This window comes from Sciurus carolinensis, chromosome 2 (assembly GCF_902686445.1).
Source record: "Sciurus carolinensis chromosome 2, mSciCar1.2, whole genome shotgun sequence".
NCBI lineage: Eukaryota > Metazoa > Chordata > Mammalia > Rodentia > Sciuridae > Sciurus > Sciurus carolinensis.
In genome coordinates, this window is record NC_062214.1 from 121149983 (window position 1) to 121174312 (window position 24330).

General features: G+C 34.9%; 1 protein-coding gene and 1 pseudogene across 1 annotated transcript; both read right to left on the minus strand.

The window, feature by feature from the left end:
- Window positions 1–3633: 3633 nt before the first annotated feature.
- LOC124977542 (olfactory receptor 4K3-like) lies at window positions 3634–4575 on the minus strand. Its single transcript, XM_047541155.1, has one exon. The coding sequence runs from the start codon at window positions 4570–4572 to the stop codon at window positions 3634–3636; it is 939 nt and encodes a 312-aa protein (XP_047397111.1). The 5' UTR covers window positions 4573–4575.
- Window positions 4576–12993: 8418 nt separating this feature from the next.
- Window positions 12994–13935, minus strand: LOC124976456 (olfactory receptor 4L1-like; annotated as a pseudogene).
- Between the last annotated feature and the right edge of the window lie 10395 nt (window positions 13936–24330).

A 24330-nucleotide genomic window follows, 5' to 3' on the forward strand; every position in this document is an offset into this window, starting at 1 on the left:
GGCAACCGCCTGTGGTTCTGATGCAGTCATTCCCAGACCAAGCGTCCCGCCGTGCTCCTCCTCTTCCTCCAGGCAGTCCCCCGGTGCTCAGGAGCGCCCACTCTGAGTTCAAACAGCTCACCACGCAGCTCCTCCTCTGGCAACCGCCCGTGGCTCTGATGCAGTCACTCCTAGACCCAAGCGACCCGCCGGGCCTCTCCTCCTCCTCCGGGCAACCCCCCGGTGTTCGGAAGCGGTCACTCTGGGTCCAAACAGCTCACCACACAGCTCCTCCCCAGGCAGCCGCCCGGAGCCCCAGCGGCTGCTCGAGTCCAAGCGCTATGCTGAGCCGCCTCCTCTACGATGATCCCAGTTGTCCGTGTTTACCGCTCCAGTGGGGGGAGGGGCGTCTCGCCGAGCAACTCCACTTCACAAATTCCCTGCGTTCCGGGGCTACCGCCCCATCCGGGACGCCTCCCCAACAGGAGAGACTCACCCGGCAGCTTTGAGTTGGTCCCAAGTCTCTCACTATCTCCTCTTCTGAATCCTGCGTCCTGGAGCAGCGCGAAATGCAGCCGCCCTCTAGTCCGCCATCTTGGCCCCGCTCCTGATTTGCTCTTCTGACTTGGGAGATATATTTTGTTTTCCCTCAATGGAGCATGAGGAAGTAATCCTTGAAGAATGAGGAATTTATCAGACTTGTTCTGAGGTAATCAGACCATAATAAACATACTTATCCTGAAAGCTTATTTATTAACTTTTGTCATCTTTGAAGTGAAATAAAACGCACTAATTATTGTTATTTGGCTCACTTGTCTCCATTGATTGAATATAGACAACTATTTTCCTATTTTGTTTTGTCTCTGTTCACACATTGCTACCACTACTGGGAATGTTTTGTAAGATTTCAGTCTTCTTTTAAATTAGCATCTTGATTATGAACAAATGATATACAAAAGTGGAGAAAATATGCTACCATTAATATGTATTGGTGTTCTTTTGTTGTCAGTATTTCACTAAGGCTACCATTAAACTTATTAAAAATATGAAACAAAACTCTCTATAATTGCTAACGTTCATGTCATATACAAAGAAATATATTACAGAGGGAAATTCATAAAAAGTTGTGAATGAACATGCTGAAGGAAGTGCAGAGAATCATGATTTATTAGTGAAATTAGTAATGCTACAATGGGACTTGAATGTTGCTAAATTAATTCCCTAGAAAACAGTAATATATGATGCCATTTATTATTACAGATGACATTTCAAAATCTACTTAACTGAAGGTAAAAATAAGTATCTTTCCTTAACATGTAAGCTCTTGGGGTGGGGTACTGGGGATAGAATCTTGTGCCTCATACATACTAGGAAAGTGCTTTGCTCTGTGTAAACTTATTTTTGAAGTCATGAGCATAATTACTTTATATTGAGATTTTTGGGGGCAGAAAGTTGAGAGCAACATTTGATAATCTAGCACGTGCAAGAACATCCTGAATAACTTTCATTTTGAGTCAACAAGACACATGAGTGTTCTTTAATGGTGCAGGTAGATTATGAAACACAGTTACTGTTTTCTTAGGTGGTACCACATGTATGTGCTGATACAGTGCTGAAAAGACAGAAAACCAAACTTTTGTTCACAAAATAAAGGTCAAATCATCCTTCTTACACAGACAAAAAAAGGGACAGACTTCCTAAAGATGCAGTTTATTTTCATTTAAATCAATGTCATTTTAATACCTTAATAAAATATATGTGTACCAACTTCTCTGAAGAATAGATGAGCAGAGATCATGGAGAACTTATCTTTCTGATTAATTTACAAATAATAAGTTTGAATAGCATAACAGAAAGTGATTAAAATATTTCAGTTTAATATATGAACTACTTGGATATTGTTCTGCCAAGTCAGATTAAAGTATAACAGAAGCTGTGTTTTTTATTCTTATGCCCTTTAAGATTCATGAAATTTATAAAATGTACTCATCTATCAAGTCTACCTAAGGCATATATAGATATGAAGATACCTAGCATTCTAGGTAGGAACAAAGTTATTTAAAACATACAATAATTCCAACTAAGTGATTAAATACGTATACTCATGTGGAAGAATTGAGGTTATAAGTAAGCTAGAAAGTCAAATACATGACTTGTAGCCCTTTAATGTTGTGTGTGCATTGGCATATGCTCAGGTTACAATTCAGAGAGTATGAGCCAAATTGTTCAGAACCTACACTGTATAATCAAACAAAATTAATATTAAAATTAAAAACAAATATTATGAATATAACATTTCCAACAATTATCTTTTTATTTTGTTTACTCAATAGGGACTTCTTGGGATTTTATTATTTGCATGGGTTACTTTTATAATTTTGATAAAAAATAAGTTTTATCATGCTGTGCAATGTCATATAATAAATGAAGAGTCTTAGAATCAAGTCATCTTCTGAAGCCTTCTTTAAACCTGTATTTTCATAAAGAATTTTATTACATATCTGATCTAAGTCTTCTTCAGTTATTCACAATTTGGAGACAATAAGCAAAGCATTTAAAAGAATAATATATATAAGATGTTCAAACAGAATAGGCAGTCAAGCATGACAAATGCATTAATTATATCATTTAGTTATAGTTTGGTTTTTTTAAAAGAGAAAAATGACCTGTTTATTCTCCATCTTTCTGTTTTAGAACTTTTGTTGTTTTATGACAATTTCAACCCATTTAATGTATAATCCTGGGAGAAATAAAATAATTATGTATATACTTGACACTTTTAAAAATATTTAAAATGCTGAAATGTATATTTCAATATTCTTGAGAAATAAATGATATAAGTAGTTGAATGGAACAACAGGACTGCACTGATTTTTTTTGAAATATGTTTGTTGTCTGTTATGTGTTAGCCACTGTGTTTTATATTGTATTTGAAGTAATTAATATGCTGAGCTCACTTTCCTGAGATTATATTCCAGAACTTTACACAAACGGTAAATAGTAATTTAAAAAATATGTTTTAGTCCTTGGGACAGAGATAACTTGAAAAGATAGCATTTGGTTTTATTTATATATTAATTTATTTTATTATTTTATTTTAATTAAATTAATGAAACCTAAACCAGTTATTCCCTATGAAGTTGATAACTTTTATTTTAACCTTTCTTCATTTTTTCTGGTTTTTTTTCCCCCATGAGCATTTTGCTGGAAAGCTAGGATAAGGAAAAAGTAAGAATGAAGTTGCCATTTGACAAAGTGTTAAGAGGAATATTTGAGGTGAGGTGTTGAGGCAAAGAATAAATTTTTAAAAGTGGCATTATGATAATACTCAAAGGAAGGTTGAAATGTTACTGATTGGGATGGACATGTGAGTTAGTTGAACCAGTTTTAGGGTCTTCTTCATATTATTAGTGACATAGGAAGATTGGTACAATAATTTCCCCCCAAAGAAGGATCTTTCATATATCGATTTTAGGGAAATAAGTCACAGTATTTCTGTTGGATCAGTAAACATTTAATTCCTTGAATTATGTTGAATTTATAATTGCATCTGGAGACTAGAATAAATTGTAGACAAAAAAAAAAAAAATCCCTGAATTAAAACCTATTTTATAGGATTTTCAATGTGAAGTATATGCAGTGAGTTTTGGGGCATTAAGTCTTTCCCTGGGAACTCATGTAATAGCGCCCGAGTCTCTTCATAGCAATTTTCATCTCTTTATTTCTCATTGTATAAATGGCTGGATTGAGGAGAGGTGTATAAACAGAGTAAAATACAGCAAGAAATTTGTCCAACCAAGTAATGTTGAGTGGACACACATAAATGAAGATGCAGGGCACAAAAAAGATCACTACCACTGTGACATGGGCACTGCAGGTGGACAGGGCCTTAGATGCACCAGTTCTAGAGCTCTGGAGAACACTGAGAAGAATATACATGTAGGATATCAGCAAGAGGATAAAGCAGGTTATGCCCACAACCCCACATTCAACATTCATTAACATGTCTAAATTTTTGGAATCCATGCAGGCCAACTTGATTACCAGAGGCATATCACAGAACAAGCTATCTATTTCCCTGAGGCCACAGAAAGGCAGCTGTGCAATCACAAATAGGTGACTCATGGCGTGCACAAAGCCTATAGTCCAGGAAGAAACCACCAGCCCAGTGCACCTTTGCAGGCTCATAATGGAGGAGTAGTGGAGTGGTTTACAGATGGCCACATAGCGGTCATAGGCCATGACCACCAGAAGCACCATCTCATTTGCTGCAATGAAATGGGCAAAGAAGATCTGGCACATGCAACCTGCAAAGGAAATGATCTTGTTCTCCCTGAGAAAGTCTGAGATCATTTTAGGCGTGGTGACTGTGGAAAGCCACATATCAACAAAGGACAGGTTGGCCAGAAAGAAGTACATGGGGGAATGGAGATGAGGGTCAGTGATGATTAAGGTTACAATGACAATATTTCCAGATACAATGATCAGGTAAAGTATCAAAAATATCATGAAGAGTAAGACCTGCATACTCCATGAGTGGCCAAGTCCCAGAAGCACAAATTCTGACACTGTGGACTGATTTCCTCCATCCATTTCATTCAGTGTGCCCTCTGAAATAACCTAGAGAGGAGGATTGATTATTAAATAGTAGAATGAGGAAGGGTATTTAACTTTTAGAATTTTATATGCACATGGAAATGTATCACATCTGAAATTAGAAAGTATAATTGCAAGGCGAAATCTTGGTTAAATAGGAATTGCATTATGCTCTAAAGAGAAGCTAATTATAACTTTCTAGGACAAGAAGAAGGATTGTCATGCAAATGATTTACTGGGCAAGCACTCTCCCAAGAAGCCAGTAAAGAAAGCAGAACAGCATTATGAAAGGATTAAAAAATGATGGTAATTACCTGAAAAATAGGTCCATCCCCCAGTACAGAGAAAAAAATTCTGAGTGTGGCACCAGCAATACTATATAACAAAAATTAAGTCATATACTTGGGAAAGTGATGGGAAACTGACTTTGAAATTCATTAGAAATTATATGATAGAATCTTACCCTTTCTTGTAATCTGTGTAACAACTATTTTAAGCCTCAATGGAACCTCTACTGTGGCATCATAAAATTAAATTTTTAGTTGTTCCCTCAAAAATAAATGTTGGGTCGACGGGAAACTCTAGTAGTAAATACCTCCAAGGCCGAGTAATCAACACCCTGGCATGATGATCTGGATGCAAACCCAGGTGCATAATTTATCATTAATAAAATTTTTAATAGAGTTTAGTGAGCTGAATGGATTAGAAAAATATTACTATAGATGCAGAAATGTTTTAACCAAAGTGAAGGCATTTCAGACTTGGGTTCTAGCTTGATGGACTCTGCAAGTTCCATATAACTTAAGGTTATCAGTAGAAAACCTTTGTCTTCAATTATGTCAATGAATTCTATGAAATTCCTACACTTTGAAATATTAGTCTTCTGAACATGAAAGTTAAAAATATCATGTATCTGGCTGGCTGTCTATCATCTATCATCTATATTTTATTTGTAAGTTAGGGGTAAATTACATACATATGTAAGTTAAGTACATTTTTGGTAGAGCTGAGTGAATGTGAAGTCATACCAGTGAATACCAAAATTCATCACTAAATATTTCTTACATTGATGTCTGAGTAAAATGAAAACTGTTTTCAAGCTGAATAGTGGAAAAATAATCACCTCTTTTCTTTTCCCCTTCTTTCATCTCTTTATTATTATTTAATTTGTGTGTCTTATCTTCTTTTATCCCTGGAAATCTCCAGGATGGGGCTGAGGACAGCATGAATAATAGAAACCATTACCTTTTCATGAGAGTTATTATCCCTTCCCTGTTTACAGAGGACTTAGAAGAACAAGGATAGAAAGAAGAATGAACAGAGGAAGATGGAAGAAGAGCACATAGAAGGAAGAAAGGCCATTCACCTAAAGGAAATAGGAACACAACGTTTGCCAGGGAAAAGGAGATGTAGCATACTAGTTTCATGACTTTTAAACAAACATTTTCAGTAATATTCACTCAAATTCTAAAGACAACCAACTGATATTTTCACCAAATACATTTATGCCTCCTGAAATACTTGAACAATCTGATCTCTTTATCAAACTTAATTTCTTGTCAACAATAAATTTTCCAGTATACATTTTCAAAACTAATTCTATCCCTGTTGTAGTAAGTCACTTATGTGATAATTAATGGAAAAAGTATAATTTCAAATGTGTTTGAGAGAATAATTTGCTAAAGGCTGACCATATTTTTTTAAAAAAATATTTTAAAGAAAATTAGCTTTCTAATTGTTATATCCAAAATATTGGTGGACAAATTATATTACTATATTAATATTAACTAATATTTGGTAGATTTAATAGAATAACCTTAGATTTTTATGATAGATACTACTGAAATCTCTGTCCCTTACTTGTTGACCTTACAGCCTGTAGCAAACCTACTTCTGTTTCCATTTTCTTACCCATAAAATGATCACAGTCAACCTAATATGTTTCATAAAGTTAAAGGAAATATGTACAGAAAACAATCTCAAGTACTCACTATGTTAATAAATATTAGTTATTTCCTTTAACTTTCCTTGATAGTGGATGTCGAAACCATTCTGTTTCCAGAGATATGGGCAACACTTTTATAGCTCTGCTGAACTCTGTTAGTAAAATATATACCGTCACCTTTCTTGAAAAGACATACTCCTGTTATTTCCTCTAATCTCACATTCTTTTATTCAGTAAGTGTAAGGTATACAAATGTGATGGGTGTATTAGACATGCTGCTGACTTTCCAGGAGCATAATAACTGCTTCACCTTTCACTTTTTTTTTTTTGGTCCAGAAGGGGCTTTTAATATTTTAGAGAAGCTAAAGGCAATTGGACATTCTATTAAAGCATCTTTGGAATTCTTGTCTTTAATTTAGAAACAATATTTATGAAAGGGACTAACAGCTCTGGGGTTAATAAAATTGAACATTGGGAAAGGAGACAGTTTGAGTTATTCTTTGGGGAGTGTTCAAATATAGCAACAGAAAAAAAATGCAACAACAAAGTATTTGTTTCTCATTAGATGTAATAAAGTTTTTTTTTAATTGGTCCATAAAGTTTTTTAACTATGAAAACTGTAAACTCTGTGATATTCTCAATATTTGTATTTTTACAAGAATATATTAGGACTTAGAAAATTTAGTAGGTTGCCTGAAATATATGCTCATGAGGTACACAGAACTACTCCAGTGGCTCATAATGCTGTCCTTTGTTCTAAGGTTATGACTTTTAATCCTATGACTTCAGTTTTATATCATTTCTGATTAGGTTTACAATCCGTTTTACTTTTCTCTCTCAGCTAAATGTTATCTTACCTACTATGCACTCTCTAATATTAAACAAACAAACAAAATCTTTACCCTTCGAAAAGGCAGGGACCATTTGAGCAAGAGTAGCAGGAAGCTGCTCATGTTGATTAGCAAGCAGATAACAGTGATCTCCTTAGGTAGATCTGAACATCTGTGAGGTAGTGCATTTTAATGGTGTGTGCACTGTTAATATCAGTAGGAACAGAATACTAGGAGAAAACCCATAATTTGTTTACTGAAAATATCAGAAACTAAAGAAGGTATTTTCAACTCAAGGTATAGTGTGCATCTTTAAAGAAATGCATAGAAATGTTTTAAGAATTAGAGCACAAAATCAGAGACATGAGATGACTTACTAAACCCCAATTTTTGCTTCTATCAGATTCTCTTTTCTTCTTCTCTTCTGAGGTGTACTTGTGATGACATTCATTGCTGGGTGGAGACTGTGGAAGTGCTCTTCCTCAGCATGACCTATATTCACCACTTGAAGCTGTCCCTTGGGTGAAATTTATCTATTCGGTGCTCTGAACAAAACAAAATGATGGAAATAATTATCTTGAACTTCTCCTGGGGATTTCATGGTTAAGAGTGATAATGAAATGTTGCATACTCTTGAAGTCAGAACAGGAGGCAAGTTAAACCCCATGTAAATCAGTCCAATGCTAAACACATTAGTGAAGCTTTAAAACTATGCAGTCAATCAATAAATACTAAGGAGATATCTTCTGCAATCTTGATCTCTAACTCTACCTATATAATAATATTTAATTCAGCTTTTATTTCTAATTGCAAGGGAGATCATATGCTGGAGAGTGTAATACGTGACAACAAACAGAAAACCATGATATGATGCAGTGTCCTCTTACATGTCAGGATTTTCTCAGTAGATTCCCAGGGAATCTTGGTCAAATGTCTGGTATCTTTTAATTTAATCTGTGATTATGTGAGATATTGATTGTTACAAATTGGATGTAAACTTATTAGGATATCTTAAGGTTTTAAAAAGGACATTCATGTGAGTTTAAAATTCATTTATTTTAGCCTATTAGTAATAACTACTTTATCACAGTACATTCACTATAATAAACTGCTCATGTTTAACATATTTAGTTTGGTAGGTGTGGACACATGTACAACCAGGAAAAGATCATCACATTCTAAATGGTGACATGGCCTCAGCCCCAAAGCTCCCTTTGCAGCCCCTCCACTCATCCTCCCTCCACAGAAAACCTCTTACCTGTACCCTATTACTATTTTTGCATATTCTGAAGTTTTATGTAAATGAAATCAAGTAGAATGTCTTCTCTTTTGAATCTGACTTCTTTCACCCATCATACTAATTTGGAAATTTGTCATGTATTGTTTGTATCAAGAGAATATTCTTTTTTTTTTTTTTTATTGCCGAATGCTCTTGCACTTAAAAACCATAATTTTGTTACCCATTCATATGTTGCAGGACATTTGTGTGGTTACCAGTTTAGAGATTTTTGCAAATACAGTGCTATCTGGATTTGTGTACAATTTGAATACTTTGTAAAATTACTTGAGACTTGGTTTATTTGACCATAAAAATAATTTTCAAATAGCTGTGCACTTGAAAGAGTAAGAGTATTGTGACATTTTGGTCACACTGGCATGTCTACATTGATTTTTATCAAATTGGTTGATCAGAGATGAATCTTTATCTACATAAATCAATTATCGAGTGGGTGATTTTAGTTCTTTTTTTTTTAATACAAAATTTTGTGTGTGCCTCTTTCTCTTTGTAGTTCTAAACGTTCGCCACATACTTTGAAGCTCCATCATTAGAGACAAACATGATTACATCTGATATGTCATCCTGAGTAACTGACTGCTATGCCCATGTGAGTTGAGTTGCTTTGTCTCCGGTAATATTCCTTTACATGAAATATACTTTACATGTTATTAAAATAGTCACTGTTTTTAAAAATATTTTAATAGTATAGGTTTTTTCTTTCTTTCATGCATTCCTTTGTTATTTTTTTCCTTTTCTCCAAAGGCTGTCCTTTCCCCATTGTTTGTTGTAGGTATCTTTGTTGAAAATAAAATAACCAAAAATGCATGGAAATCTTTTTGTGCTCATTATTCGGTTCTGCTGATCTATGTGTATGTTTTTATGCCAGCACCATGCTTTTTTGATCATCACAGATTTTGAAATTCAGTAATGTGATACCTCCTGCTTTGTCAATTTGATTAAGATTGTTGTGGTTCTTCAAGGTCATTTTGGATCCAAACAAATTTTAGGAAGTTTTTACCTATTTCTTTGAAAAAAAATATTTTTTTGGAATTTTGATGTGGATTATATTTAATCTGTAGGTTTCTATCAAGAATGTGGACATTTTAGTAAGATTATTGCTTAAAAGTATGAATACTAGATATCTTTCTCTTCATATGTATTTTCAACACAATCTTTAGCTCCTTAGTTAAATTTATTCCCTAAGCATTTTATTTTGTAGCTATTAAAATTGAGGTTGTTTCCTGACTTCCTTTCCAATTTATGTGGTTAGTATATAGAAATAACACTAATATATATTGATTTTGTATCCCGCAATTTTATTAATTTCAGTTATAAGATCTGACATTTTTTTCAAATAAACTCTGTAGGATATTATATGTGATTTCATGTCATCTGTAGAGACAATTTAGCTTATTTCTTCCCATTATTGGTATGTTTTATTTCTTTCTCTTGCCTAATTGCACTTGCTCAGACTTTAGTACTATTATATGTGAATAGAAATGGTAAGACTGGGAATCCTTTTTGCTTCTTAGTCTTAGCAGAAATACTTTACACTTTCTATCAAGCTAAGAGCTTATGATATATGGCTTACTTTTTGCGTTTTTATCATGAAAGAATATTGAATTTTGTTAAATGCTTTTTCTTCATGTATTTATATGATTATGTTATTTCTCTCCTATATTGTTATTGTGCTGAATCTTTTATAGGTTTGCAGATGTTGAACTATCTGTGCTTTCTTAGGATAAATCCCTTTGTTCAGGTGAATGATCAGTTCAGTGTACTGTTAAATTCAGTTTGCTAATATTTTGCTGGTTTTTAAGAGATATAGTTTCGTCAGGATTATTATTCTGTAATATTATTTTCTTTTAGTGGCTTTGGTATCACTGTAATGCTTGCCTCAAAAATGAATTTGAAAACACTCCTTTTTAACAATTTTTTGGAAAGGTTGACCAAGATTGATATTATTCCTTCTTTAAAATCTCCAGTAGTGTAACCATCAGGTTCAAGGTTTTGTTTGAAGGAAGACGTTTTATTACTAACCTAATCTCCTTGCTCACTATTGGTCTTGACAGATGAACCTGCTTAGGTGTTCATTGACAGATGAATGGATTAATAAAATGGGGTATATATACACAATGGAGTATTACTCAGCCATCAAAAGAATGAAATTATGGCATTTTCTAGAAAATGAAGTATTATTTGTTTCAATAATTTTATGAAACTTTATTGATTAATTTTAATAATTTTGGTGGAATATTTTTGATTTTACATAAGAATATCATCTCAAGAAGTGACAATTCGACTTCCTTTTTCAATTATGCTTTTGTTATGCAAAATTACTCTGGGCATGATAGATTTTCAATCATTGCCTAATATTACTCTGAGAAAACCTCAAATTCAGATCAATGTTAGACTCAATATCAGGTTAGTCCATTGACTTATTATATATGTTTTCTTTAAGTGTTGAGGAATGCCTCTTCTATACCTAATTTATTCATAGGGTTTTTCATGAAGGGATGAATTTTTTCAAATGCATTTTTGTACATGTCGAGATGATTGTACAATCTGGCCTTCATTCTGTTGATGTGGTGTATCACGTTTATTTATTGTGTAGGTGGAAACCTACTTAAATCCTTGGGGTAAGTCCCATTTCGTCATGGCAAATAATTTTTAATGTGCTATTGAATTCAGTTTGTTAGTATTTTGTTGATGATACTTACTCACAACTATATTCATCAAGAATAATGGCCTATAATTTTTGTTGTTGTTGCCTTATCTGGTTATAGTCATTAATTGAAGCCCAAACCAATAATGGCAAAGAAATGAGAAGAAAATGAACTTGAAAAACTATAAAAAATATCCAGAATAATCTTTGACCAAATAACTGTGTGTATGCCATGGGTCAAATGAGTTGACATTAAAATAAACTATTGTGTATATTTATTTATATATACATATAATTTTATATGTATATAATTTTATGAGTACACATACATATCTATATTTATATATATCAATGCATTCAAATATATTATGTCTCTATTATATATCTTTATATATACATAAATCATATCAAATAATATTTATATCAGATCATAGAAAAACATTAATTATGGTGAAAGAGGATCTGAATCACATGTGCCAAAATGTTATAAATTTGAAAAGGATAAATATTTATCAATATCTACATTTAATTCTATAATCAAAATTGATCTTAAGGAATAGATACTCTTATGCCCAGTGTTCCCCAGGGGCTCTGTTCCCAGGTTCCTCAATTCATTTTTTTGAGAAAAGAATTTAGTTTACAATATACCATGTACATGTGGCTACGAATACATCTTTAGCTGTAGTTACTGTGGCTCACATATTGCATAAGACACAACGGCAATGAAGTATTGATGAAGCCTCTAAGGGATTATCAGGTCTTTAGCGAAAAATGGACATTTTGAATTTGATATCAATAGGCCTAGAAAGTCAGTTATAATATCCATGAACTACAGGTCTAAATTTATTAATTTAGTATACTTTATTACTTCATGAATTTCTTTATGCATCTTAACCAGCTCGAATCTTCCTATTTTGTTGAGAGGTGGATGCCTGAAATGCACTGAAGCTTCTTCATTAATTTTTATTCACAGGATGGATTAACCCAAAAGTAATGTTCTTATTTTCAGAGAGAAATATGAGAACAAATATGAGTATAAATTTAATAGAAATATGAATAAAAGAATAACCCAAATTGTGTTATGTAGAATTTTCTAGGTGGAATTTCTTAAAGAAAGGAGTGTGTGCTTCATGTCAGTGGATGACAGGTGCTTTATGGATTCTTACCACACCTAAAACTTGTCTGCTTGCCTTGTTAAAAAAATAAGCTTATCACAATTAATGAACACAAAAATCTAAATAAATGTGTACATGCCTACAAGTTCAGAAGAATCTATGCAACTTTAATTACTTTTAGTAATCTAGAGAATTTAATTGCAAGATCCATAATTAAAAGTGGACAATTTTATATTTAATTTTTATGTGAAGAAAATTAGTATTAGACACTTCTAGACTAAATATATTTAATGAACCAGTTTTTCTACTTTATTCTTTATTCCAATTAAAGAAATAATTTACTAATTTATTGATAAATTTGAATTTGTTAAAATTCAATCTGAGTTGAAATTTTAATGGGAACATTTATTCTTTCAATAAAACCAAATATCATAAAAATACAATAATGGAACATCATATTAAATAATTTCAGTGTTCAATATGACTGTTAAAAAATTACAAATAAGACAAATAAATACCAAGCTATGCTGAAGTGTAATTTACATGAGTTTTCCACTAATACCATTCATTTTCATGGTTGTTGTCTAGAAAGTGTGTCTGAAGTTGATGCCCTGGGTCCTCATTCTGCTCATGGCTGATTTCATCTCCCGATTCCTCAGAGTGTAAATAATAGGGTTCAGTAAGGGTGTAATAACTGAATAAAACACAGAAAGAAATTTATCCATTGAAAGACTGCTAAACGGCCAAGTGTAAATGAAGATGCAGGGCCCAAAGAACAGAGTTACCACGGTGATGTGAGCAGACAGTGTGGACAGGGCTCTGGAGAGCCCACCTGAGGATCCACGTGGCACAGTTACCAGAATGACAGTGTAGGAAATGAGCAAGAGTGTGAAGCAGGTGAAGGACAGGAGGCCACTGTCAGCAATTACCAGCAACTCCAGAACATAGGTCTCAGTGCAGGCAAGCTTTATTACCAGGGGAAGGTCACAAAATATATCATCCACCACATTGGGGCCACAGAAGGGCAGGGTGACAGTGAAGACCATCTGGCTCATGGTGTGCACAAAGCCAACAGCCCAGGACAGCAGCACAGAGCCCACCAGCACCCTGCGGCTCATGATGGCTGTGTAGTGAAGAGGCTTGCAGATGGCGATGTAGCGATCAACAGCCATAACTATGAGAAGAGTCATCTCGCTGCCCCCCAAGAAGTGGAGGAAGAACATCTGAGCCATGCAGCCACACAAGGAGATAGTTTTCTTCTCCCTGAGGAAGTCTGTGATCATCTTAGGGGTCGTAATTGTGGAAAGGGACATGTCCAGAAAGGAGAGGTTTCCAAGGAGGAAGTACATTGGTTAGGAATGAAGGTGAGAGTCACAGGTCACCGTGATCACAATGAGAAGGTTTCCTGCCATGATTGCTGCATAGGCCAGCAAAAATATGCAAAAGAAGAAAATTTCCTGTTCCCAAGTGTTGGTGAGCCCTAGCAGAACAAACTCAGATATCATGGAGCTGTTCTTCACATCCATGCAGGGGAGTTTTCAGGAAGCCTTTAAGAGGAAAATCATCTGAAAAAAAACTGATAATTTAATCTGGGATAGTTTTCAGCAAATGAATATATAAGAAGTAAATATTGGTTTTCTATAGGAAGTGAGAAAATGGATATTTATAAAAAAATATTTTTAATTAATACAAGTGCTATTGATGTTATTTTCAGCCAGAGAGGCATAAAATATGAGAAATTTATTTAAAAATTCCATACATCTTGTTTGCAGACATAGATTGTCTCTACACATTTATCATTTCTATTGTGAGTTCATGTGTTCATGCTCCATGGGTGCAGTTTGGTTGATGATGAAAAGAAGACAAATGGCTAATGGTCAAATAAGTGATTTTGAGTTGCTAAGAGCATAATCATTGAGCTTCTTGAAACCCAAGTGTTTACTCTTTTTCCTCTGTCTAATGTATCCAGATATGTACATATGAGTTGAATTACATACCCAACTCAGCAAATTATTTCAATTTAGTTTCCTCTCTTGGTGATCCTATATTCCCACCTCTCTCTTTCATTGTACAAAGATAGACCAATCATTTCACTTATTTCTGAAGATTTAAACTGAGGCATTCTGTCATATGCTCTTGCCCTTCTCTAAATAATTACACATCTCTCCTAGGAAGTCCCTATATAATAACATTAATCTTTTCAGGATTCAAGTCTGGTGTTTGTTTTTTGTTTTTGTTATCTTATGGAGCAGGTGTGTGACTACTGCTTTGGTATGAGCAAAACTCCTGACCTCTCCTTCCAGTCCTCTTGCTTATTTTCATGAATCAGTTGTACTGGACTCCTGAGTGGGTTTTTTCATTTCTGGTACCTTTGTGCGCCCTGTGTGGGCAATCTCTGGATGACCTCCAGGCATTTTCCAAGTAGTGTTTCTTTCTTTTTTTTCTCCTAAAAGCTGATCTTCTCTTCTTTGTAGCCAGTCCTTTCCCCTAGTGCTTCACACCTGAGTGAGCTGACTCTGGAGTAGTACTCTGGTTCATTAATCCTGACATTCACATTCTCTGTTTCCACAACAATCTATATTGTCAGTTCACTTCTATCTTACTTTTCAATTTTGATAGGGATCTTTTTGTTAGTTAGATGTAAAGGTGGCAGTTTTGGTTGGTCGATAACTCCCAGAAAAGACGCTCTGCAGATCCAGGTCTCACACGAGGAACTTTTATTCAAGCGGACAAAACGTGTCCGCTCGGGGGAAAGGGGAAAGAGAAAAGGAAGGACAAGATGGTGCACGGTTCTTTGTATTGGAATTTCACGGGCTGGGAGGAACCAATCACGGAGGAGGATTATTATAGACTGACTGATGGACCAATGACATATTGGAACGTAATGTGGGAGGCAGGAAGGTTACAGCGATGTAAGCCGGAAATTCCTGTAACGGGAAAGGTGGGCTTAACGGCAGATTGACAGGTGGATTTGGGAAGCTGGATTACCTAACATTCCCCCATTTCCTTTTTTATAAAGAAAATAAAATTTTTTGGGTACATGGATGAAGGTCAGTCTTCTGTAATTACTTCCTGCTGGGGTGTGGACGTAGAGCTGGTATCATTGTGACAGGGAGAACTGGAGACTTGATAGTTTCTCTGGAGGCACATCTGCAGCCAGGCTCCAATTTTTGTGAGATCCTGATATTTCTGCAATACAGGTTGATTAATTGACATGGAAGTAAAAGACAGGGGGTGGAAGAACTGAGAAGTTGTTCCCATAACAAGGCTTAGCAAAGGCTGGAGAGGACAGGCCTTCATTTGGGAGTTTTAACATTGTCTAGGTCATCAGGAATGTGAACACAACTTTTAGTACTAGCAAACATAGATTAAGCCTATTTGTGTCTGTAGGCCTTAAACTGACTAAAAACTTCAGATTCTAGCAGTTTCTCTTGATAGTTACTATTATTTTTAAATGCCCAAGAATGGCTATACTTTGGTTTTAACTGATTTGCTAGGTGTTTAAGATCAAACTGGTCAAAGTGACCTGTTCCTGTCTGTTAAAGAGTCAGCTAAGTTTCCACAGGGGTCACTCATAGAGAACTTAAGAGCAGTTTCTTAGCTCTATTAGTGCAATGGTTAGGCAGGGTCTTTTCGATGACGTGACTTTCCTTGAAAGCACCAGGGATGTCTCCCTTTTTCTATGACCCTCCTCTGCAGCAGATGCACTGAGTCGCTTTTTCTCTAGCAGTCTCATCAATCTCCTTGCTCAGGAGGTTGTGTGACCCAGAGTTGCAAAGCTCTTTGGAGAAGTCCTCTTGTTTCCTGGGTTCAGGCTGACTTTGAGGGCAAGACCCAAATATGGAGTTTTTTTCTTGGCCTCTGTATTTAATTTCTATCTTTAAGTTTGATCTTAACCACCAAGCAAGTCAAGTCTCACCAGTCATAAAGTAAGAGTACTGGGCTTTAGCTTTAATGTCTATAACTTTACAGTTATTTACCCCCTTTTATCTAATTGGGGTTTACATTATCTGTTCTATGGGTGATGGCTTACTATTCCAAGTTAATTTACGGTGTTCACTCTTGAAGCAGTACTTCTGAAAAATACTGATCAGGCAACAATTAGAGTTTACAAGGAAAATACAAAATAGAATTACCAACAGTAAAACATTCAGTTTGTGCAATAGCTATCTTGAATTTTGGCTGAGTCCCATTTTTTGCTATTGCATATTACACTCTCTTAAATGTCATTTTACATATACCCTATTGTTGACAGATCCTATAACAGAATATTAAATGATAGGGTTACCATTACAGACAAGTTTCATTTGGAGAACAGCAGCTTGATAAATTTTCTGCTTTAAAGGCTTGCATACCTGGAAAATATGAACATATTTAATATACAAAGAATAATCTTTTTAAGTATGTTACTCCATGGAGTAACCTTATAAATTAATCAGATGTCTCTAACAAACACATTTGAGTAATCCCATACATGTTGACTCCAATTCACTCATCTTATTGTAGAAAAACCAAGATATTAGACAAGTGTACCAATAGTATTTGATGTCTCTTTTCTGTTGAAGAAAATTTCTAGAAAAGTTGATGTTAGACATTTTATAAATATTAATATTTTATTAGTTTGATCACTTAGAGACTTGTGAGTTAATTTTAAGGACATTTTACTTTTATTAGTATACCCAATTTAAATTGAACCTCATTAAATCACGTGACTTAAAAATATTTGGATCCATTTTTAAAAATTTAATTTTTATGCGCGCTTATTTTAACACAAAAGTAAAGGCCTTGTAATATTTATCTCCATTCAATGTAGCAGATGTTCAAAAATAACTCAAGTTGGATAAAAAGAACTGATCAAAAATCATTAACCTAGGTCTGTAGGATCAAAATTGTGAGCTCAAAAATATAGCATTTAAGAAAAACAAAGTCCTGGAAGAAAAATGATAATGGTTATTAATTAAAGCATGAGAAAATGAGAAGGAAAGTAAAGGTGAAAGGGAGAAAAGTATTCTGAGTTGTAGCCCAGGAGAAATTTAAAATGGACACTTTTTTTTCCTTGGGTTTGAAACTGGTCTCCTACTGAGCCTTTCTTCATTTACATTTCAATGTAACCCTTGACTGAGATCTGAATCTGAAAGGGGCTAATATGTTCTAGCAGAAACTTGATGTTTAGGACCTTTTAATTTCTTGAGTCTGTAGGGAGAGCTAAGATAAGAAAGTAAAGATTTGAAAATAAGGAATTAGCCAAGAGAATGTGTTCAGGTTTTACTCCCTCCATGTCAGCCTCCTCCAGTAAAGGAGCTAGAAAGTGTGTACGAGACCGCATGGTTGGGGAACTTGGAGGGCTGAATGAAGAAGCGGAAGGAGAAACAGAATGAGGTGAACTCGGAAGGGAAAGAAGGGTTAAGAGGTGGGGGAGAAGCCAAGAGAGGTTTAGCAAGAAAGAAAGGAAAAACAAGAAGGGGAAAAGTTCCTTTCCATTCACCGGGTTGCCCATATATGTACTTAGTTATAACTAGCATAATTAGGCATACAATTTTACTTAGTATAAAGCTAGAATTTAGGGTGTCATAAATAGACCATTCTGACTTACTATCTAAAGGACAATTTAGCTCTGATTCAGGGAATAGGTAAAGGGGTTTGAGATGGTTTAATAAACATCTCAGGGGCGAGTTTGCTGGGTTGGATGTTTTGAACTTCATGGTAAGCTGAGACCCACCTGGGTAGTGGATTTGGCGTCCCAGAATCCACGGTACCAGGCAACGAGAGGTTAAAAACAATGATTAGGTCGTCACCCGAAATCACTGTTTAACCGGGCAAAAAGCCGAGAGAGAGTTTGAAGACCTGGCCAGGGTTTCGGGAGGGAGCCGCGAGAGGAGGGGGAGAAAAGCCGCAGAGTGGCGAGAGGGACTAGCAGCGGCAGAAGTGAGTAAACTTCAAACTCGAGAAAGAATCACAGCACCATAAAATTCAGACATCCACCCAACAACTAAGACCAATTATGAGGACCAAGGAGGTACCCCCACACCTCGGCGATTGAGTGGCAGGAGCCACGAGGGGTGAAGCCGCAGGGCGGCGAGAGATGAAGCCGCTGGGCGGGCAGCGAAAGGCTGCGAGCCGGTGGAAGGAGCTGGGGATTGGCTGCTTTATAATAAGGAGGGGGCTGCAGCGGACTGCAGGTGGAGGTGAGGGTAGCCGAGATGTGTTTTAAATGGTCAGGGGCCTGCCTAAGGGGAACTCACCAATTTTGGAGTCCAGTGTTGTATGCAGAAAACTGGGCATCCAGGTAAATGGAAGGTGAGCCTGAATCTGTGGGCGCAGGAGAAATCTGATGGGGTTCCGCTTGCTTAGTCAGCGGAAAAAAACACCCATCCCGGGTTTCGGCACCAGATGTTAGTTAGATGTAAAGGTGGCAGTTTTGGTTCGTCGATAACTCCCAGAAAAGACGCTCCGCAGATCCAGGTCTCACACGAGGAACTTTTATTCAAGCGGACAAAACGTGTCCGCTCGGGGGAAAGGGGAAAGAGAAAAGGAAGGACAAGATGGCGCACGGTTCTTTGTATTGGAATTTCGCGGGCTGGGAGGAACCAATCACGGAGGAGGATTATTATAGACTGACTGATGGACCAATGACATATTGGAACGTAATGTGGGAGGCAGGAAGGTTACGGCGATGTAAGCCGGAAATTCCTGTAAGAGGAAAGGTGGGCTTAACGGCAGATTGACAGGTGGATTTGGGAAGCTGGATTACCTAACACTTTTAGTCTCTGATTTCTTTTTCTTTTTATTTCTTATTCCTTTAGAACTATTACTAATACCACACACAGACAAAAATACAAGCACACCCAAACACAGGTGCAAATGCACATACTTGTGCCACGTCGTGATTCTGGAGAACCAGAACAGAAGGCAGAAATTTATTCTTACTGTTCATTTTTTGGCTTAGTAGTTCATCAACTATTCAGAAAACATTGTTTAGCTTAAATTTCAGAATGAAAAACAATTTAAATCTCAGTCCTGGCCTCAGCATTTACAAGGGAAATGTACTTTTAACTCTTTTGAACATTGATTAATTTTTCCATATAATGAATATAATATCCACACTTTAAATGCAGATTATTAAGAAGCTATAAAGCTAACATTGATTATCTTTTTATACTTCATTGAATATATATAAGCATGTGTATTCATGATATTCACATCAATGAATGAATCACAAAAATAAATTTTTAGTTTAATGTGTAAAACTGGAAAATCATGAAAACAGTACTTATTACTCCAGTCTTTTAAAATTGTTAATAATCATATTTGTATATTTTATGGGCAAAAACTTTATAAACATTTAAGAAGTATGTTGTAAAAGCATATTTTAAAATCTTCAGAGCTCATACTAACTCTAAAAGTAGATGAACTCAAATCATTAATTATTCATTATAAAAATTTGCACATATTATCAGGGATGAAATATTTTCAAAAGTATTTGCATTTTTCACTCATTCATAGATAAAGTAGAAAAACAAAACAAACAAAAAAACCCAGACCTTCCTGTTGTAGTATGTGTTATAAAGATATCAGTAAACTGAAAAGGTGTGAAATGCATAAAATTGGGTCAGAAAATGTTTGGCTTTGCTCTGGCAGAAGCTACTTCTAAAAATAGGATGAATGGCCTGTTAGGGTAAGATGGGGGCTAGCTCATTGAATGCTTTTCTTGTGGATATAAAAGAACAATCACCCAGCACCGCAAAAAAAAAAAAAAAAAAAAAAAAAAAAAGAACAATCACCTCACTGTTTTAAACTGTAGTCTCTTGCTTACAGAACAAAAGCTATGGGATCTCCATTACTGCGTGTCTATGTTCAGTAGCCAATACATTTCCACAGAAGCACTTACGTAGCACAATTAGTGTACAAGGAAATGTGCAATGGGCAATTTTTAAATTAGAATATGTATTACATGTTTTCTATTGATCATGTGATTTTGCTATGTTCCCTTTTCATGAAATTGTTAAGTCATAAATGAATGAGATAATACTAAGGTAATATTCATTTAATATTAATAAAATTTGGGGAAATTGAAAAATCAAATATACTGAGAAATTATTGCTATGAATATTTTTCCTTTAAAATAAAACAGTTGTATATTCATTTACTAGACGAGGCTCCATATTACAAGTGCAGAAAGACTTCATTCTCAAATATTGATAAAATCAAAAAAGCAAGAAGATAACTGTTTTAAAATGGATGTATTAGCAGTAGAATTGGACATTCGTATTTATGGAAATATTATATGACCAATAATGAAAGGAAGTGTAGACTTGAGAAAATAAGAAGAAACTGATTTGGATTAATTAGCTCACATATACCTATAACTTTTTAAAATTAAAATAAATACTCAGTGAAGGAAACTAAAACACAGATAAATAAATGAGTCTTGATTTTCTTGATGAAATGTTAGATTTATCATATATGGTAACTTAGCCAAGAAAGAACCTAATTTGCCATTATTTTACTGTGTTAAAAATTATTTTGCCCCTTTTGTCTCCTGTAGAGTAAACTGACACAAGTTTATATTCTGAAAATTCAAGCTCAAACTATAAAATGATCCCAAGGACTGGGAGGCTCCTTACCAGAGAGACTAGAGGTTTTTAACTTCCTTTTGCAACTAGATACCCTTGTCCAGATACTAGTGGATCTAACTTGCCTTTTACTGTTTCCCTTGTGAACAGAATAATATGGTTTTCATTCAGTTGCAAGCTCTACGTAAAATGTCTTATCTTTTATTAAAGCCCATAATTGTAAGGTGTTTTCAGCACTGCTATTTAAACCTACCAATTATTGCTGAGGAGCTGCTTCTTCAAAGACGTGTAGACACAAAGAAGTTCTGAAGAAATATTGGCTATCATTTTTTTCCCTCAAGAAAATATATGGCAATTGTTTGCAGCTTAAAAATGTTTTTAAGAAGGAGACAGGAAGGATGTACATAAAAAGGCAGACTGGTGGCCCACCCCCAGGGGAAATATGAAATAAACATGTTGGTTTTCCCTTGAGTTCAGAGCAAGGACTTCCTTCTTATTATGTAAGTGGATCATGAATTCACCAAGTTTATCAGTCATGCAAACTTTTTCTAAAAAGTGCTTTCTCTGGGAAGCACTGATTGAAGTTGTTTGGTTAGTGTACCTTGAGAATATGGACAGAAAATAAACCTGTCATAGATGATGGACTTGAGGAAATATAATTCTCTTAATTTTATCTCATAGATATGAAGATTTATAATCAATATAATAATTGCATGCTTTATCTAAGTAAAATTAAAATATATATATAGTATCTACACTGAGTAAAACTTATAAAAAATTCATAAAGTTGACCGTTTTTTAACATAGAGAAAAATCTCTTTTTGCCATTCAAGGGAATTGGGAGTGGGGAGAAGTTCATAATTTTGAATAACTTGTATTGACTGACCTTTATTAATTAGTAATAATCAATAAATTAGTAGATGTCAGCAGTCAACCATTGCAAAAATTTGTAACTTTCATAAGTTCTTTACAATTATGTTGAATTTCATAGTGCCTTGATGATATTAGAATATCATGGAAGGTGAGTCTAGTATAACTTTATCATACAACTAAGTAATTAACAGACAAAATTCTAAAGGCTAATGATACATGAATCAAGATGAGTTCATTTGTTAAATGAATTGTTCAGTTTATTTTTATAGGCAATTCTGCTATGATTTTCCAATAACTATAGCTTTTGGAAAATAATAGAAAAAATTATGGTGGAAAACATTACAAAAACACATTCTGCATTCAATTTTAAAACTCACAGCAGACACTGCTAACAAATTTCTCACTCTGGTCAAGTCTCAGAGTATTTTTATTAATCATTAATTGTCACACAAAATTATATATATATTTATGGGGTACATGGATGTATTAATACATGTATGCATTGTGTAATGTTCAAATCAAGATAACATATTTTTCTCCTCAAACACCATTTACCTGTGGTGAAAACATTAAAAATCCTTTATTCCAGCTTTTAGAAATTTATTACACATTTTTGTTATGCCTGGTCACTTAGTATACAATAGCACCCTGGAACTTATGTTTCTTATTTAACTATAACTTTTACCAGTTAGACTACCTTTCCCCATTTCTCCATTTCGATAACCTCCCTAGACTCTGTTAAGTACCATTTTAGGCTCAACTTCTATGAGATCAACATTTTTTGAATTAATATATGAGTGAGATCATGCAGCACTTTTTCTGTGCCTGACTTATTTCACTTAACATAAAATCCATATTGCTGCAAATCAGAGATTGCATTATTTTTATGTCTGATTAGTATTCCATTATGTATGTTGTTCACATTCTCTTTATTCATTCTTCCATTAATGGACATGTAATTTGATTCCATGTCTTTGGTATCATAAATAGTGCTTTAATGAGCATGGGCACAGCTGTCTTCATAACATACTGATATCATTTCCTTTGGATGTATACCTGGTAGAGGGATCCCTGAATCATCTAACAGACTTATTTTTAGTGTTTTGAGGAAACTCCACACTGTTTTCCTTATGGACGTGCCCATGAACAATGTGGAAATGTTCCCGGTTCTCAACATCTTCACCAGGACCTGTTATCTTTTGCCTTTTTGACAATAGTCATTCTTACTGAAATGAATGGTATCTCACTTGACTTGAACTAGGTCCATAATGAAAATCATATAACATTAATTAAAAAAAATTAGAGAAGACTTACAAAATGGAACAACATTCTGTGTTTATGGATTGGAAGAATCAATATTGTTAAAATGTCCATACTATTCCAAGCAATCTACAGATTCATTGTAACTCTTATCAAAATATCAGTGAAATCCTTCAAAAAACTAGAAAAACAATCCTAAAGTTCATATGGAACCACAAAAATTCTAAACAGACAAAACAATCAAGAAAAATAACAAATTGAGACATCACAATAACTGACTTTAAAATATACTATATATACCTTTGTAATCAAAACAGCATGATTTGGACATAAAAACAGACACATAAACCAATGGTCTGAGAAACTAAAACTAAGAAAACTGAGAAACTAAAAGTAAGCCCACACATCTACAGCCATCTGGTCTTTGACAAAGGTGTTAAAAACACTGGCAAAAGTTCTCTTCAATTAATGATGCTGCGAAGATTGGATATCTTTTTGCCAAAGAAGGAAACTAGTGTAAGGGAAATCCCACGGAACCACGCTGGACACAGGAAATCACATAAGGGAGTTTATTAAGCAAACAAAGTGTCTCCCTGCAGGGTAAGAGAGAAAATGAGAGGAAAAGAGAAAGGAAAGAGAAAGGGCACACACTAGAGAGAGTGGAAAGCCAGGAGGATAGAGAAAAGTGAGTAGGACAGACAGAAGGACGGGAAAAGATGGCGGGGAAGCTATAGTAAACAGTTGAATTCCGCTGGGCTAACAGGGGACCAATATCGGAGAAGGATACTTGCAAGCTGACTGATGAACCAATAGCTAGCTAGGATGTTCACAGATTGACAAGTGGTTGGGAGGCGGGGAAAATGACTGCAACTGAATGAGCGGGGGAGCAGCTTTATACATTACAACTAGACCACTGTCTTTCATCATTATATAACTCAAAATGGATTAAAGATTTAAATGTAGGACCTAAACCTAAAAAAGTATGTGAAGAAGAAAAAATAAAAAATGGGAAATGCTTCAGGACATTGAAATGAAGAGGAATTTTTTTTTTTTTTTTTTTTTTTGGATAAGATCCCCGAAGTTAAAAAAAAAAAAAAAAATGGAACAAAAAGTACTTGTCATGTAAATCTGCAAGCCCCTCCTCCAACTGGGTGTAAAGTTCAAAGAATTTCCAGATTCTTTGTGGAGAGAATGTTTTAGACCATAGCCGCTCTC

What these genes read in the sequence shown, in the direction of transcription:
- LOC124977542 (XM_047541155.1), bottom strand. Translation starts at nt 4,572, where the DNA reads ATGGATGGAGGAAATCAGTCCACAGTGTCAGAATTTGTGCTTCTGGGA.